This window comes from Mastomys coucha, unplaced genomic scaffold (genome assembly GCF_008632895.1).
Source record: "Mastomys coucha isolate ucsf_1 unplaced genomic scaffold, UCSF_Mcou_1 pScaffold16, whole genome shotgun sequence".
In the NCBI taxonomy this organism is placed as follows: domain Eukaryota; kingdom Metazoa; phylum Chordata; class Mammalia; order Rodentia; family Muridae; genus Mastomys; species Mastomys coucha.
The window spans coordinates 43,174,012-43,190,316 of record NW_022196898.1 but is presented as its reverse complement, the minus strand read 5'-3'; the positions used below and the strand labels follow the sequence as shown (position 1 = coordinate 43,190,316).

The 16,305-nt window shown below is 40.4% G+C and overlaps 1 protein-coding gene and 1 pseudogene across 8 annotated transcripts in view; both read right to left on the bottom strand.

Moving 5' to 3' along the window:
• The window catches only part of Arnt (aryl hydrocarbon receptor nuclear translocator), an 82,287-nt gene that overhangs the window by 26,138 nt on the left and 39,844 nt on the right, over nucleotides 1–16,305 (bottom strand). For 6 of the 8 annotated variants that reach the window (XR_004119708.1, XM_031374822.1, XM_031374823.1 and 3 more), the window contains 3 exons: nucleotides 9,394–9,438; nucleotides 5,383–5,427; nucleotides 1,640–1,853 (listed from right to left, as the gene is read on the bottom strand). Coding sequence is in view for 7 of the 8 variants with exons in the window: in XM_031374817.1 (XP_031230677.1) it covers nucleotides 1,640–1,853; nucleotides 5,383–5,427; nucleotides 9,394–9,438 (304 nt within the window). In the remaining variant the exon portion in view is untranslated. The remainder of the gene's footprint in view (nucleotides 1–1,639; nucleotides 1,854–5,382; nucleotides 5,428–9,393; nucleotides 9,439–16,305) is intronic. The other 2 variants (XM_031374820.1, XM_031374821.1) reach the window with 1 other exon arrangement.
• Nucleotides 8,162–8,754, bottom strand: LOC116093413 (annotated as a pseudogene).

Here is a 16,305-nt window from a genome sequence, read left to right as displayed (position 1 = left end):
ACACTGGCCAGCACCTAATTCCTCTTCTATACCTATACTCTATCAGCTTTGTTACTATTCCTGGTACAACTCTAGTTTTGTATTATTAGTTATCAATTTATATTATCTGTTTCTACCAGTGACCTTTTAAAAAAAAAAACTTTGTATTTCTCATAACACATGTACCTGGTTTGCCAGAAAAGGAGTTTAACTGGAGTTTAATAAATATCTGATGTATTCTGAGGACATAAACTGACTATTTCTATGTACAATAGCTATTAAATATACTCCATGGGCTAGCAAACAGACCACCCTATTTGGAGAATTTATTCCTTTCTCTCAAGTAATATTTCTATAATTCTTAGACAAAAATGGTGGCATTACATTAAATGTCATTTGCCTGTATTTTCTAAAACTTCCCACACTATTCACACGTTTTATATGTATATACTTATTTTAGACAAGGTCTCCTATATTACCATTTTGCATGTGTATGTATCTACTTTAGACACAGTCTCATATATAACAGACTGGCCTTGAAGAGGATGACTCCAACTCTCAATCTCCTACTTCTGCCTTAGTAGTGAAATGACAGATTATGAGCAACCACATCCAGTTACCATACACAACTGCATATGGTGTTGGGACCAAATTCTAGTCTAAGTAAGAACAATCATATGCCTTTTATTTTTGAAACAGGGTCTTGCTATATAGCTCTGACTGGCCTGGAACTCTGTAGACCAGGCTGGCCTTGGCTTCCTAAGCATTAAGATTAATGCATTCACCACCATGGATTCACCCGATCATGGATTTTTAATTGAGATGTAGCTTGTCTTTCCTAGTCATTCTCAGTCAAGTCTAGAGAGCCTAAATAAAGTTAGACACGCCACCACTGTATATCTATCACACACAAAATATCACCAAAGAAGCCATATCTTTTCCGAATGCCTCTTCCTATCATTTTTCATTTAGGTATCTTACTGCTCACACGTTTATTGTGTTCACATTTAGTTCTTTTTCCTGGCAAGAGTGGAGATGAACCTAGGGTCTCCAGCACAAGTGAGTGCTTTACCAATGAGCTAAGACATAACTCTCAGATGGAGTTCCTGAATGATGGGAAGTATTTCTGCCCTTGCTGTTTTCCTCATAATATATCAAATATAACGAAACCTATCACAGAGCCACAGGGCCTGCCTATCACACTCCTCTTATCGTGACGACTGAAGCTGCTTCAGGAGTGAGGCGGATTTCTCCCATGCTCTAGAAACCCAACCCAAGAACACTGGTCCATGAACATGGCAATCTCTCTGGGATCACACCCTTCTTTCACTTCACAGGCTATATGTATGAGCCAAGTTCTAAAATACCTAACACCTTGCTAAATAAGTTCTCACAACTAAATTTATCTACTTCTCACTTTCCTCAATACTTAATCAGTTATAACCAAGGGCTGAAATTCATTTTTCCACGTCTGATGTTTCCTGAAGAACCAATCTCCTGAAGCTGGGCATGGTGGCACATGTTGGCAATATACTGAGTTGGATGTCACCCTGGGCTACATGAGACTGTCCCCCAAACAAACAAGTAAACAAACAAAACCATTAAATTAGTCCAAAACTTTCAACGGATATACCCAGAGTCAGTTTTAAGGTCCAGAGACCTGATCAGTGAGGAAAGAGGGCTTGTAGGAGCCATCAGTAGATGTGTTGCCAGTTCCCCTCAAGGACTTCATGTGAGAAACAGCCATGCGTAAGATGGTTAGCTTGTCTGGTTTTCGAGCCAGGGCACTACAGGTAGGTACCATGTCTGACAGTTCTGTGATGTAAGCTGTCATCTTGTTCCGTCGCCGCCGTTCTATTTCACTATGATTTTCCCTGCATAAAGAAAGAGAAAGAAGCTCCATTCTAGATGGTCACATCTGGTCCTTTGGTATCAGGAGAGTGATATGGACACCTGGTCAGCTGTTGAGGGATGTAGCGACTTAGGTCTGATGATGTTCAAATCTCAGAAGCCAAGCAGGCCAACCTCATGCAGAGTAAGCATGAAACAAAGTCTAGACAAAGAACAACTACATAATGCCTCTCCAATAAACCACTTCCATTAAATTACCACTTCTTCAGAGTAAATAAATATTTTTAAGAAATAATTAAAGCAAGGTGTGGTGGTGCATGCCTTTAATCCCAGCACTCAGGAGGCAGAGGCAGGCAGATGGATCACTGAGTTCTAAGCCAGCCTGGTCTAACAAAGTGACAGCAAGGGCTACACAGAGAAATTCTGTCTCAGGGGTAAGGTTGGGAGTGAGTGCTTTTTTTAAATGTTGATTTCACTTACTTAAGTTCCTAAGGGGATAAATCTCAGCTTCACTGACTACATGTTTTCTAGTTAAAACATTTGAAGGCTATAAAGTAAAATGAGCAATTGTTGCCAAGTTAAGTAAAAGAACCAATAGCTTATGAGAGAAATAATATTATAAAGGCCAGACATGATAGCAAATGTTTACAATTCAGCACTCAGAAGATTAAAGCACAAGAATGTCGAGTTTGAGGCCAGTCTAGGCTATACATCGAGTTCCAGGGCCATATGGACTACACAGTGATACCCTATTCCAAATATCCAATGAGGCCAGACATGCTGGCACAAACCTGTCTATAATCCCTACAACTGGGAGGCTGAGGCAGGAGGATCACCATGAACTTCAAGGTGAGTTTGAAGCCAGCCTGGGCTACAAAGCGAGATGGATTTAAAACTGCCCACCCCCCTTTGTTAAGGAAGAAGAAAAGCAGCAGCCACCTCAGCCTGGAAATTTAGCTCAAGTGGTGGAGTGCTTGTCTAGCAAGGCCAAGGCTCTGGGTCTGCTCTAGCAGTCATGAACACCTCTGATTTCAGCACCTGAGTGGACAGTTCCTTCTCAGCTCCATATCAAGCCTGGATGCAGCCTGGAATACATAAGACTGCCTTTAAAACAAAGAAAGTGAAAGAGGGAAAGAGAGAGGAAAACCCAGGGTGGTACCCACCTTTAATCCCAGCACTCGGAGGTAGAGGCAGGGGAATCTCTGTGAGTTCTAAGACAGCAAGGGCTACATAGTAAGAACTTAACCCAAAAAGAAAAAAGGAATGCAAAATAAGACATAATACTTAAATTCTTTTAGTATATTAAATGCTGCCTTGTCGAAGTTGCTTATGGAATTAAGATACAAAATTGGAGCTGGGTAGTGGTGGCATATGCCTTTAATCCCAGCACTTGGGAGACAGAGGCAGGCAGATTTTTGAGTTTGAGGCCAGCCTGGTTTACAGAGTGAGTTCCAGGACAGCCAGGGCTATACAGAGAAACCCTGTCTCGAAAAACCAAAAAACAAAATAAAACAAACAAACAAACAAAAAACAGAATTGGGGTATTTTGGAATTTTATTTGTTATACTAATTCAAAATTCTATACAAAATTCTTATCTGGGTTTGGCAGTGCACTGAACTTAAGAGAGTACAGGTTATCATGTGGGCAAAAGACTGGGGCAAAAGGTATTGAGGGAAAAGGAGTAGAGTGGGGAAAGGAACATCAAAAGCATGGAAAGAGAACCTGGATCTTTCCAGGTGACAACCAGGGTCACAACGATCTCAAAAGTGAGGCAGAACTACAACACAACTGTCAAGAGGAATAACCTAAGAGTTTCAAATGGAAGTTCTGGAAAGCTAAAAGGCTGATCGGGGTCTTCCAGGAGGATGCCTCAAAGGGAGCAACTTGGTTTTACCGTCTTTTATTTCTCTTATCACTTATGGATTCATTCTATAGAGAAAAACAAAACCACAAACCCTAACACCAATGTCCATGAAACGAGAGGATTAGCTGGCTTTCTCAGAGCTGCCCTCCTTCCTAGTGCAATGCCTTCCAGTTCTCTGAAGGCTGGAAGCACAGCAGTAGTAGCCGTGGGTTAAAACAGTCACAGAATGAATTTGTAGCCTAGCTTGAAGAAGTAATACAAGGGGACAGTAGTAAAAATATTTGTATTAATGATCCAGTTCCTAGGGAAGCACACCAAGTCAAAGACCAGAACATAAGTTTGGGCATGAAGCACTATTTCTGTACTGTGGACAATACTCTAAAGAGAACTAAAACAGGTCCCTAAATGTAGCTCAGTGAGTATCACAGTGTCACCCACAACACACAAAGCTGTGAGTCCAGTCCCCAGTGCTCCTCACAACAAAATCTGACTGTGGAGATGATTTATCTGGACATGATGGCACACACTGTAATCCTAGCACTTGGGCAGGAAGATCAGACTTTAAGGTCTGCATAAAGTACATGAGACCATGTCTTGAAAGAGGAAAGAGTTCTCTATCCAAAAGACAAAAAGGACCTACTTTATAGGTTAATATTTAGTTACTCTCAGACATTAAAAAAAATCTACTCTTAATTTTAAAGTACCCATTTTCTTAGTATATGACAAATTTCTGAGACTGAAATCCAGAAAACTAATGTATGTGCACATACATGCTGTGTGAGCATGCATGTGCATGTATGTCAAAACCAAGGGTCAATTTAAAATGTCACTTTTAAGGTATCCACTTCCCACGTTGTTTTCTGAGACAACATCTCTCACTGGAACCCAAGGCTTTTCTCCTAAGCTAGTGCAGCTGCCCAGTGAGAGATCTGCCTCTGCTTCCCTACTGTTCTAGAATTACAAATGTGTAGTTACAAACCCACACCCTTCTTTTTAGTGGGTTCTGAGGATAAAACTCATTACCAATCATACTTGCATAGCAAGTACTTTACAGACTGAGCTAGCTCTCCAGCCTAGAAAATCCATCTTTTAAATAGCCATACTAAGGTAGCTAAAGCCTTCCTCAGAAATTATAAGAATTCAATCAGTTCTACTGACATAGTAATCTAGATAGAGAAGTCCAGAGTACGTGTCACGGCCTAAATACTGGGAACTATGGTAATTATCAGTATTTGGAGAGAGAGAATGTTCCCATTAAATCACCAATGGACACAGCCACATTAGTCCTAAATCTTTTTCTGCGGAACTTAGTGACGAAATAAAGAAAAAATAACAATCTTAACGATGAACAGTAATTTATTCTTCTCTCCAACCCCCAGGTAGGGTTTCTCTGTGTAGCCCTAGCTGTCCTAGACATATCTTTGTAGACCAGGCTAGCCTCAAACTTACAGAACTCCACCTGCTTCTGTTTCCCAAATGCAGGGATCAAAAGAGTAAGCCACCATACCTGGCTTAATTCACCCACTTCCTGTTGGGGAAGCCAAAGTTCTTATTGCACCCCAACTTGTAAAACCTCATGTCCTCCTTTGCCACAGGTAAGAGAAAATACAGAAAGGGAAAGAAAAGATGGGTTAGACAAAGGGTAAGAAGGCAGCATCTGCTTCATGCTAAACAACACAGCTCCTACCTGGCAAGTCTCTCTTTATCCGCAGAGCTCTGCTCATCATCCGACCTAAAAACAGAATTGATGAACTAAGCGAAAATTAAAATAAAAAGGAAGAAAGGAAAGAAGAAAGGGCAGATGAAAGTGAGGGAGGCAAAATGAAATGCAAAACGGAAAGGAAAGAAGAAATGAAATGGATACAGAGAAAAGGGAGGAAAAGGCTATACAAGTAGGAACCTTGAGAATCTATAGAACTGTATTTTTATAAGACGTAACTTATGAGATGAAACTCAAGGACAATTAGAAACTAACATAATCTCAACACAAAAAAAACACTTTGTCAAACAATCTCTACAGAAACCAAAGCACAAAATGTGAACAAGAACCAACCTGGGAATTCAGAATTATTCTTATAAACTGCTGCAAATCTGGGAAGAAAAGCTTATTCACATTCACTATTGTATATTAGTAACTAAATTACACAGCTTCAAACAGCTGATTAGAAATATAATTTCCTTAACACACACACACACACAAAATTATGACAAGATTTGTTTTTCCCATTGTAATGTTTAGTGTGTCTCTGTGCCACAGAGGTCAGAGGGCAACTTGTGGGAGTTGGTTCTCTTCTTTCATCCTGTGATGAAGAACTTGGAGCTATAACTTGGGTTCTCAGGCTTGGAGTAAAAGTCACATACTGAGCTACCTAGCTTGACCATGATCAGATGTTACTCATGAAGTTACACCCTTAAACCAAGAGCTAGGTTTCCTACATATTCTCTATGGTTGACACAATCCTAATTAAATGAACTCTGGTTTAGGCACCTTGGCATTTTTTCTATAGTTTAACCAGTATCAATCCCTCCTCCCTTGAAGAAAGACAAAGGTTTTCACTAAATCCTTCCAGAAAAACAAAATGCTATAAGAATGGGTAGCAGGTAGCAGGGGCTCGACATGGTGGTATATACCTCTGATTCTAGCACTTTAGGAGTTCAAGTCCAGGTTGGTATATACAGAGAGTTCCAGGATAACCAGGGCAATGTAGAAAGACTGTCTCAATACCCACCCCCAAAAAAGGGGAGAGAGAAGCAACTGAAAAAAAAAACAAAGTACTAGCAAACTCAGTATATCAGTACTCATTGTAAGAGAGATAAGTCTCAGCCGGGCGGTGGTGGCGCACGCCTTTAATCCCAGCACTTGGGAGGCAGAGGCAGGCAGATTTCTGAGTTTGAGGCCAGCCTGGGCTACAAAGTGAGTTCCAGGACAGCCAGGGTGATCCAGAAAAACCCTGTTTCAAAAAACCAAAAAAAAAAAAAAAAAAAAAAAAAAGAGAGAGATAAGCCTCAAATAAATTATCTAGTAAGATATATTAATAGTCCAAAAAGACTTAGCTATTAAAAATGATGGGGCTAGAGAGATGGGGTGAGTAGATAAGGAACACTGGCCTCCAGAGAAACTGGGTTCAATTTCCAGCAATTCACAACAGTCTCTAGAACAGTCCCAGTTCTAGAAGATCTGATGCCCTCTTCTGTCCTCCATGGATACCAGGTACCCACATGCTGGCTGCACAAACATATAAGTAGGTGAGACCAAATAAAGAAAACATAATAAGTAAATTTTTAAAAAGCTTTTAAAGATAATGACAAGGAGCTCTTTTTTTTGGGGGGGGAGGTGGTTCCAGTGACAGAGTTTTTTCTCTGTATAGCCCTGGCTGTCCTGGAGCTCTCTCTGTAGACCAGGCTGGCCTCGAACTCGGAAATCTGCCTGTCTCTGCCCCCCAAGTGCTGGGATTAAAGGCATGCACCACCATCGCCCGGCTTGAAGTTATTCATTTTTGAGGTGATTACAACTCAGTTCTGTGTGTACGCATGCATGTGCGTGCATGAGATGCACGGGAAGGTTAAAGGACAATCTCGGTTGCTTGTCTATGCTTCCCACTTTGTCTGAGATAGAGTCACTCTTATTTTTTTTTTTAAGTTTTTTAAAAAATATTTATTTTATGTGTACAACTATACTATAACTGTTTTCAGACACACCAGAAGAGGGCATCAGATCCCATTTCAGATGGTTGTGAGCCACCATGTGGTTGCTGGGAATTGAACTCAAGACCTCTGGAAGAGCAGTCAGTGCTCTTAACCACTGAGCCATCTCTCTAGCCCAGAGTCACTCTTATTCTTCACTCTGCATACACCAAGTTAGCTGAGCCATGAGTCTGTGGCTATTCCTATCTCTGTCTTCTATCTCCCAATAAAGATTCACTAGGCCTGGTCTACAGAGTGAGTTCCAGGACAGCTAGGGCTATACAGAGAAACCCTGTCTCGAAAAAACCAAAAAAAAAAAAAAAAGAAAGAAAGAAAAAAAAATTCACTAGGATCATAGACTTTTGGAATACTTTGTATCAAGATTTTATGTGGGTTCTGGGGTTAAGCACTTCAAATCCTGAGCCATGTCCTCAGCCAAAAATTCAATATCTTCTAAATTTTTAATTATTTATTATCATTAAGTGTATCTACATAATGTACATATATAATGTACAGGCACATGAGTGTCATATGAGTGTCACTGTGTGTGTGTGCGTGTGTGTGTGTATGTGTGTGTGTAAAGGAAAAATCTTCAGGATTTGAGCTTACAGTATTGATTTATTTACTTATTTCCAGTAATTAGTAGTAATTAGTAATTAGTAATTAATTTATTTATATAGGAATAAAAGTCCCTTGCCAGCCAGGTGGTGGTGGCGCATGCCTTTAATCCTAGCACTTGGGAGGCAGAGGCAGGTAGATTTCTGAGTTCGAGGCCAGCCTGGTCTACAGAGAGAGTTCCAGGACAGCCAGGGCTACACAGAGAAAAACCTGTCTTGAAAAAAAACAAAAACAAAACAAACAAACAAACAAAAAGTCCCTTGCCAAATGAAATAAGAGAGGTTAAATGTTCGGTTCAATTTTCCTATATTTTCTGTCCCTATCTGTTTTGAAAACATAATACCAGAATATCAGAGGCCCAAATACTAGCAGAGCTCCTAAAAAATGAGTAAATTCTTGGGAGTGGTTCTGAAATTAGGATGAACATTTGTTAATGCTGAGTCAATGAACCAAGACAGGGACTTCATTGTGCACTTGGTGTTTGGGGCCTCTGTGCTGAGCAAATACTCCCTTTAAGCGTTGCCCTTATGCCTAAGCCTTCTACTTGTGCCTTTTGAGTCTCTCTCCAGGGATATGTCATACTCAGCTGGGTTGAGGGTACTGGGGAGAGTGGTCAGGGGCACAGGCTTATACTTGGAACAAGACATCTTGGCTCCCTAAGTATGTATGCATGCATGCTTGCATGCATGTATATATGTATGTATGTATGTGTATACATGTACATCTGTATATATGTATGATCATGCACATATAGATGTCAACAGAAGCCAAAAGAGGATGTCAGGCTCCCTAGAGCTGGAGTTACAGGGGGTTGTGAGCCACCATGTGCATGCTAGAAACCAAATTCAGATCCTCTGCAAGAGCAACAAGCACTCTTACTCATAGAGCCATCTCTCCAGCCCCATGACAACCTCCTCTCTTTTTTAAAGAATAACTTAACAGCAAGAATTTTCTAAAAGTAAAACCAGTATGAGTTGAGAATGATTACTCTTTAATAAAAAGTAAAATCAGTATATTTTATAATCTTCTGACAGTTATTTAAACAAATTTAAGTTTGGTATCCAGAATAAAAATGCATTTAAATGAATAAACCATTTTCTATAAAAATTCTTCTGTATTTGTACCAATATAATAAATATACCCAAGAAGTCTACAATTTGTGCTCCTGTAGATACAATATACACATTACTAAAACTTGCATACATGAGAGGAACATTATGTTAAAAATATAGCACTAGCTTCAAGTCAACTGAACATGCATAAATTACAGGCCGGCTCAACGCTTTTCAGAAGAGGAGGAGGCTAAACAGAGAAATTCACTCTTGCCTAGATAAAATTTAAGTCCAACATTTAGACTGCTTATCCCATAACCAGGACAAGCATTCTAGTACATTACCTGGCAAACCGCTCTTTGTCGTTACACATCTGGTCATCATCACATCTGAAAAGAAAGGGCAGGGAGAGGATTAATTTAAACCCTTGTACTTATATCTACTCCGCTCTGAAATAAAAGCTAGAAATAAGTAAAACTACTCAACACGGAAAGGTAATGGGCAAGATCACAAAGCAACCGACACTAATAGCATCTCAGAGAACACTAAGAGCCGATGACTGATTTCTCAGTTATCACACACAAAAGGTGATATGATGAAAACATGAAATGTCTCATGATTTCTCTAAAGTTGGGAATATATTTGGGGTTTCTGCTTGTTTTGGGGGGTTGGTTTTTGAGATGGGTCAGCTATAGAGCACTGGCTAGCCTGGCACTCACTCTGAACTTGCAGACCCTTTGCCTCTACCTCCCAAGTGCTAAGATTATAGGTGTTAATCACCGGGCCTGGCTCAGTTTGTTTGTTTTTTAATTGTAGCTTTAAAGAAAAAACAAACCATAGAACTGTGTGTGATATGTTTTTCCTGTGTTCACTCTTCTGTAAAAAACAAGATCATAAGCATGGGTATTTGTTTACTACTCATATGTTTATCCTGCTTTAGGCTGGGTGTGGTAGCATGTGCCTGTAGTTCTTTGGGCCTAGATGCTTAGGCAGCTGAGGGAAAAGAACATCTGAGCCAAGTAGGAGGCTGGTCTGAGCAACACAGTGAGACTCCACAAGGAACGGGGGATGGGATGGAGATAGCCAAAGCCTCCAAGGGTCAGGGACCATTGCATAAGAGGGGACAGAAACACTCTGGGTTAAGAGAAAGGGCAGACTTGTGGAACACTGTCTTCTGAAATGACATGACCAATGCATACCTGAATTCACAATAGCTGTGACTACAAAAACCACACAACATCCTAGCAGAGAGGAGGGAGGAGTTCACAAAGCCGCAGACCTCCCTGAGGATCTATAAGCAGTTAGTAGCTGCTGGGAGTGATTTTCTTCAGTGGTGTAGCCGCGAGGAAAGTGTACATGTTCCTGTACACACACACTACTAGCAAGCAGCCCTAATGGAACCTTGAGATCCCACTCCAAAAAAGTCACGAAAGTAGAAGAGGAGCTAGCTGGGAAGAGGGGAGGGGACTAGTGAGTGGGAAGAGGAAGTCCCAGGGTGAGGGGTGGGGCACACAATGCCTTATACACATGTATGAAAATATAAATTGTGCACAACTGAACACCTGTACGCAGGACGCAAGTTCAAAGAGGATCACCACAGTTGGAGGTCAGCATGGTCTAGATAACAAGTTTCAGGCCATCAAAACCAAACTTGTGTTTGCAGCCACAGGGCAGATATGGAGTGGAGGACAACTTTCAAGAACAACTCTCTGCTTTCACAGTGTAGGTTCCAGAGACCACCAAGCTTAACAACAAGTATTCTACCCAACGAGCAGTTCCAACTGCTGTTCTATGCTTTACTTCTCTGTGTGTACTTTTTAAGAGCAGCTCAGGCTTGATCTGAATTCACAGCGATCCTTTTACATAAGCCTCTCAAGTGTTGGGATTACATGTATATGCCATTATACCTAGCTCAAAACTAATTATTTAGGATTTAGAGATGGCTCAATAATTAAGAGCATTTGTTGTTCATGCAAAGAACCCATGTTCAGTTTTCAGACCCCATCAGGCAACTTACAATTGTCTGTAACTCCTGTTCTAGGAACTAGGCACACATACTGTGCAATATGCATATGTAGGCAAAACATACATATAAAAATAAAAATTTTTTACTAGTAGTGATATATTATTTTAAAATACAGTTAATATGTTTGGAGTTATTTAAAATTTATATCGAGAACATGTATTTTCAGTATTGCTGTCGACAACCATCTACATAAGACTGTTAAATTGATTGTTGTTTTATATCAAACAACTTTTATTATATTCATTTTTACTGTTATAACATTTTATAAATTTTAAAGAATATGACAAAAAAGGTATTGTAGGTATTGAAGGGGAGGTCTCTGGGAGAAGTTGGGGTACAAAAGGGAAACAAGAATGTGATTTAATTCTATTTACTTAAAATGTTTTTAAATGTTAACAAATTCAGATAAATTAGAATCATGTATCTTTCTCATCATAATGCAATAAAACTTAAATCAATAAAAAAATAAAAAAATAAAAATTTTTAAAGTCTTACCAAAAAAGCTAATATAAAAAGTTTTAGTATGAGGAATGGAACCTTTTGAGCTTGTGAGACAAGTGACTATGAGCTATAACTTTTAAAGTAGCATCATATTATCTTCCATTGTGACTGTACCATTTTACATTACCACAGTACACAACTGTCCAATTCCTCCACTTCTCTAGCAATTTTATTTTCCGGGGGGTTGCTTGTATCTTTCTGAGATAGGATCTCCCTGTGTGGTCCTGGGCCCCACCATGGAAGGTTGGTGGATATCAGCCTCCAGACTTAGCTCCTATTTTGTTTTGGTTTTGATAGTGGTCTCTGGGATATAAACTGTTATCTCAGTATAGCTTTGACTTGTATATCTCCTAAATATCTCCAAATGATTAGCAATGTTGACCTTTCATATGGTCATTTGTATCTTTTCTTTGGAGAAATGTCTCTCCGTGTCTTTTGGCATTTTTTTCCACTTTCATTTTTAAATTTGCTTTTACCAACTTTGAAAGTAATCTATGTTTGGTGTAAGACAAAACATTGAATTACAACTCCCTAACTCTTCTACTGAAAACAAGTTCTCCAAGGTCTTAAAAGTCCTGGCTACTGCCTTCTGGGGGATTCCTACTACCCTCCTACCTGTGGCCTACAAGCAAGCGCTTTGTATTCCCAATAGCTACATCTTCCCATCTGGCTTCCAGGTCTTTGTACTTTCCTTTCTTTTTCTAGGAAGCCTCTCTAGATGACATCCCATTTCACTTCCTTCTCACCACTTCAGCAAAAAGATGAAAGTGTTCTCCCCAAAGGCCTTGAGATCCTCAGTCTAATACTGGCCCTCAGTTACATAGCAGTAGTCTGAATATCCATGTCCTTCACAAGTAATTTGTTTAGCTGATTATTGTCCTCCCAACAAGAGAGGCAGTTCATGAAGAAATAGACCTTAACACAAAGGAGTCAGAAAATGCCTCAATTCTCTAGTCTACTGATTATTCAGATTAGAAAGAAAGTGAGAAACAAACACTGTGTTAGGGGTCACATCTTTAGTCCCAGAATTGGAAGGCAAGAAACAGGCAGAGCTCTGGAAGTTTCAGGCCTGCCAAAGCTACAGAGTCAGACCTACTTACAACAAAACAAAACACAAGTGTAAGCAAGGTGTAGTGGCTTGTGCCCACAGTAGCACCTCTGAGAAAAGAGGCTCTCTGTAAATTTGTGTAAAGCTTGATTAGATTACCAAGTGGGATTCTGTCAAACAAAATGGAGGTGGTGAGATGTTTCAATAGATAAAAACATTTGCTGCCAAGCCTGCTGATCTGAGTTCCCAGAACCTACATGGTGGTGGGATACCTATTCCTGCAAGTTTTCTCTGACTCTGGTACATGTGCTACATATAGCATGTGTCAAGATACACACACACTCACAGTCACACACACTCACACACACACTCACTCACACACTCACACACACAACACACACTCACTCACACACACATACACACTCACTCACACACACACTCATACACACACACTCACACACACACACACACACGCAAAAATGTTTAAAACATACAATGACACACACACATTCATAAGTTCTCTTAAGCTACAAATACTCTAGAAAGATTTATCAACCTGGAAAGAGTAATTAACCAAAGGACAGGAGGTCAGGAGACAAATATAGATCAAGGCAAACTTTGCCACAACTATCACCCATTATTCAAACGCCATTCATCTTATCTGTGAATGTTCTACTGAGTTGCCTATGTTGCCATTCCAATGAGATCATATAAATTCTCCAGTTTCAATGACTGCATAACTCTGTTTTCCCTGTGAGCAACTAGGCTACTCTTAGACCACATATCAATCTATCTACCTCTTCTGTTTACCTGCTTCCAGTCAGTCTGTCTTACCAACTTGGTCACCAAAATGCTTAGAGGAAAAGGAAGGTCTTTCTTCCCCTACACTACCAACTAAGGCCTGTACAGTTACTTACTGTCAGCTGCCTCTCCATGGACACTAACTGATCTGGATAAATACAATTCAGGATTTACTTCTTAGTACACACACACAGAGTAGTGCTGGGAATCAAACCCAGGCCTTGCATATACTAAGTACACACTTTACCACTGAGCTACACCTGTAGCCCCATTTTAACCACTTTGGAGTACCAAGAGGCACAGCTGCTGTCATTTTTGTCTTTATTTTTTTGAAACTGTCTCCTAGATAACTCAATTAAGGTAGAACTTACTAAACTGCTGCCATCACCCCAGTGCTGGAATTACACGTACCAACCATATTTGGCTGTTTTATTTTGTTTTGTTTTGTAAATCTTGTATAGACAAGGTCTGGCTATATAGTGCAGGGTGACCTCAAACTTGAACCTATAATCTTCCTGATTAAGTCTTCCCAGGATTGTGTATCCCATTATGCCTGGTTTATGCAGTTCTGGGAAGTGAACCCAGAGCCTCAAGTAGACAAACACTGTATTCAGTTGTACCAAATTCTACATAAAATAAATATTTATTTCTATTTGTGTGTGTGTGTGTGTGTGTGTGTGTCTGTGTGTGTGTGTGTGTGTGTGTGTGTGTGTGTGTGCTCATGCTTTGACATGTGTTTGGGAGGCTGTGAAAGCCAGAAGAGGGCACCAGATCCTTTGGTGCTATAGTTATAGGCAATTGTAAGTTGTCTGATGTGTGTTCCAGGTACCAAACTCTTGCTCTCTCGGAGAGCAGCGGGCACTCTTAATAGCTGAGCCATCTCACCAATTCCCACAATTCTTTTTTTTTTTTTTTTTTTTTTTTCGAGACAGGGTTTCTCTGTGTAGCCCTGGCTGTCCTGGAACTCACTCTGTAGACCAGGCTGGCCTCAAACTCAGAAATCTGCCTGCCTCTGCCTCCCAAGTGCTGGGATCCCACAATTCTTCATCTTAAATATTAAATCATTTTTCAAAGGTTGTATCAGAGATGTAGTTTATTACATATTCTAGATACTGACTGCTGCTAAGATCCATGATTTGCAAGTATTTTTTCCCAATTCTATATTTTACTTCTTCAGGAAAAGCAAAAAGAACTATTAGGAATTAAATAAGTTTTACAAAACTGGCAATTCAATGATGCAATGTTTTACAGTAAACTTTCAAGGGGGCACACTCTAATATAACAATAGGGGCTAGAGATAACTCAATGGCACAGTGCTTCCCCAGCACTCAGTAATCCCTGTGCTTGACTACTAACAGTGCAAAATGGAATAAACACTGTAACACGGTAAATACTTAAGCAAGTGATTGTTTATACTTAAGTGTTATTAACTGTACACATATATGTTACATTTAAATAAACTAGCAACACCATCATGTCAATCCTATTATGTGAACATCATCACAAACATGAATTCTTTGCACTCTGAAGTGATAATAGCTATGTCACTAGGTAATTAGACTTTTATTACTCCCATTACAATTGTTTGAGACCACAGTCATACAGTGGTCTGCTAAGCACCAAAATGTTACAGAACTTATGACTACTTGGCTTTGTGGAAGTAATAACTCAAGGTCAAAACTATTTGACAGTGACAAATAGTCTAGTTACCTCTGTAGCATTCATTCATACAACACAGTTCCAGTAACAGCATGTGACTGGAATTAAGAATTCTCTAATGAAGGCACTCTTATAGAGCTGTGTGAAAAAAGCTATCTTAGGGGTGGAGAGATGGCTTAAGTTATTAAAAGCTGCTTTTGCAGAAGCCCTGAGTTCAGTTCACAGTATTAACACAGCCCCAGACCTTAGCATAATTGATTCCTTGGTAGAAGAGCCATTCAGGTTATGAAACTCAGTATGTATACAGCACTACCTCCCAAAACTAAAGCAAAGGCCTCAGCCATCCAAGTCTATAGTTCTGGGAAAGTCTCTTTGGCTTCTGCAGTTCTGCTTCTGGCTGTTCTTGTTGACTGAAGTATGTCAGCAACTCAGAACATGCTTTTGTGTTTAAAAGCTCACCCTGAGAAAGGTTCCAGGCTACACTGGGATCCCAAACACCAGCGTAGTTGACGGTACATTTTCCATTGGATTAAATCCATGTCCAAGCATTCTCGGGTGGATATTCCATAACACCAACACCCATATGGTAGCTCACAATCTTAGTTCTAGAGAACGCAACACCCTCTTCTGGCCTCTGTCAGCACAATATGCATGTGGTAATCCAACACACTGGTAAAACATCCAGACACTTAAGATTAAAATACATAAATCCAGGGGCTGGTGTCCTGAGCAGACCTTGGGCGCAAGCTCTGCAGCCAGCCCCACAACACCCAGAGGAAGCTCCACTCCCAGGCGCTCTGACACTCTAAGGATCAGAGGTGAGGAGGACACAACATCTGTCCCAACACCGGGAGTAACTGGGACCAACAGGACCAGGCACACAGGAACTCCTCCAGCAGAGTAGCACAGGTTCCTTCCAGTCTCTTTGGGCTGGTGTCCTGAGCAGACCTTGGGCCCGGGCTCTGCAGCCAGTCCCACAACACCCAGAGAAAACTGCTGCACTCCCAGATGCTCTAACAAGCCCAAGATCACAGGATCACAGAGACAGCTTGACTCTGAGGAGTTCTGACACAACCAGGATCACAGGAAGGACAGGCTCAGATTTAGCAAGGACAGGTAGCACTAGAGATATCCAGATGGCGGGGGGGCAAGTGTAAGAAAATAAACAACACAAGCCAAGGTTACTTGGCATCATCAGAACCCAATTCTCCCACCATAGCA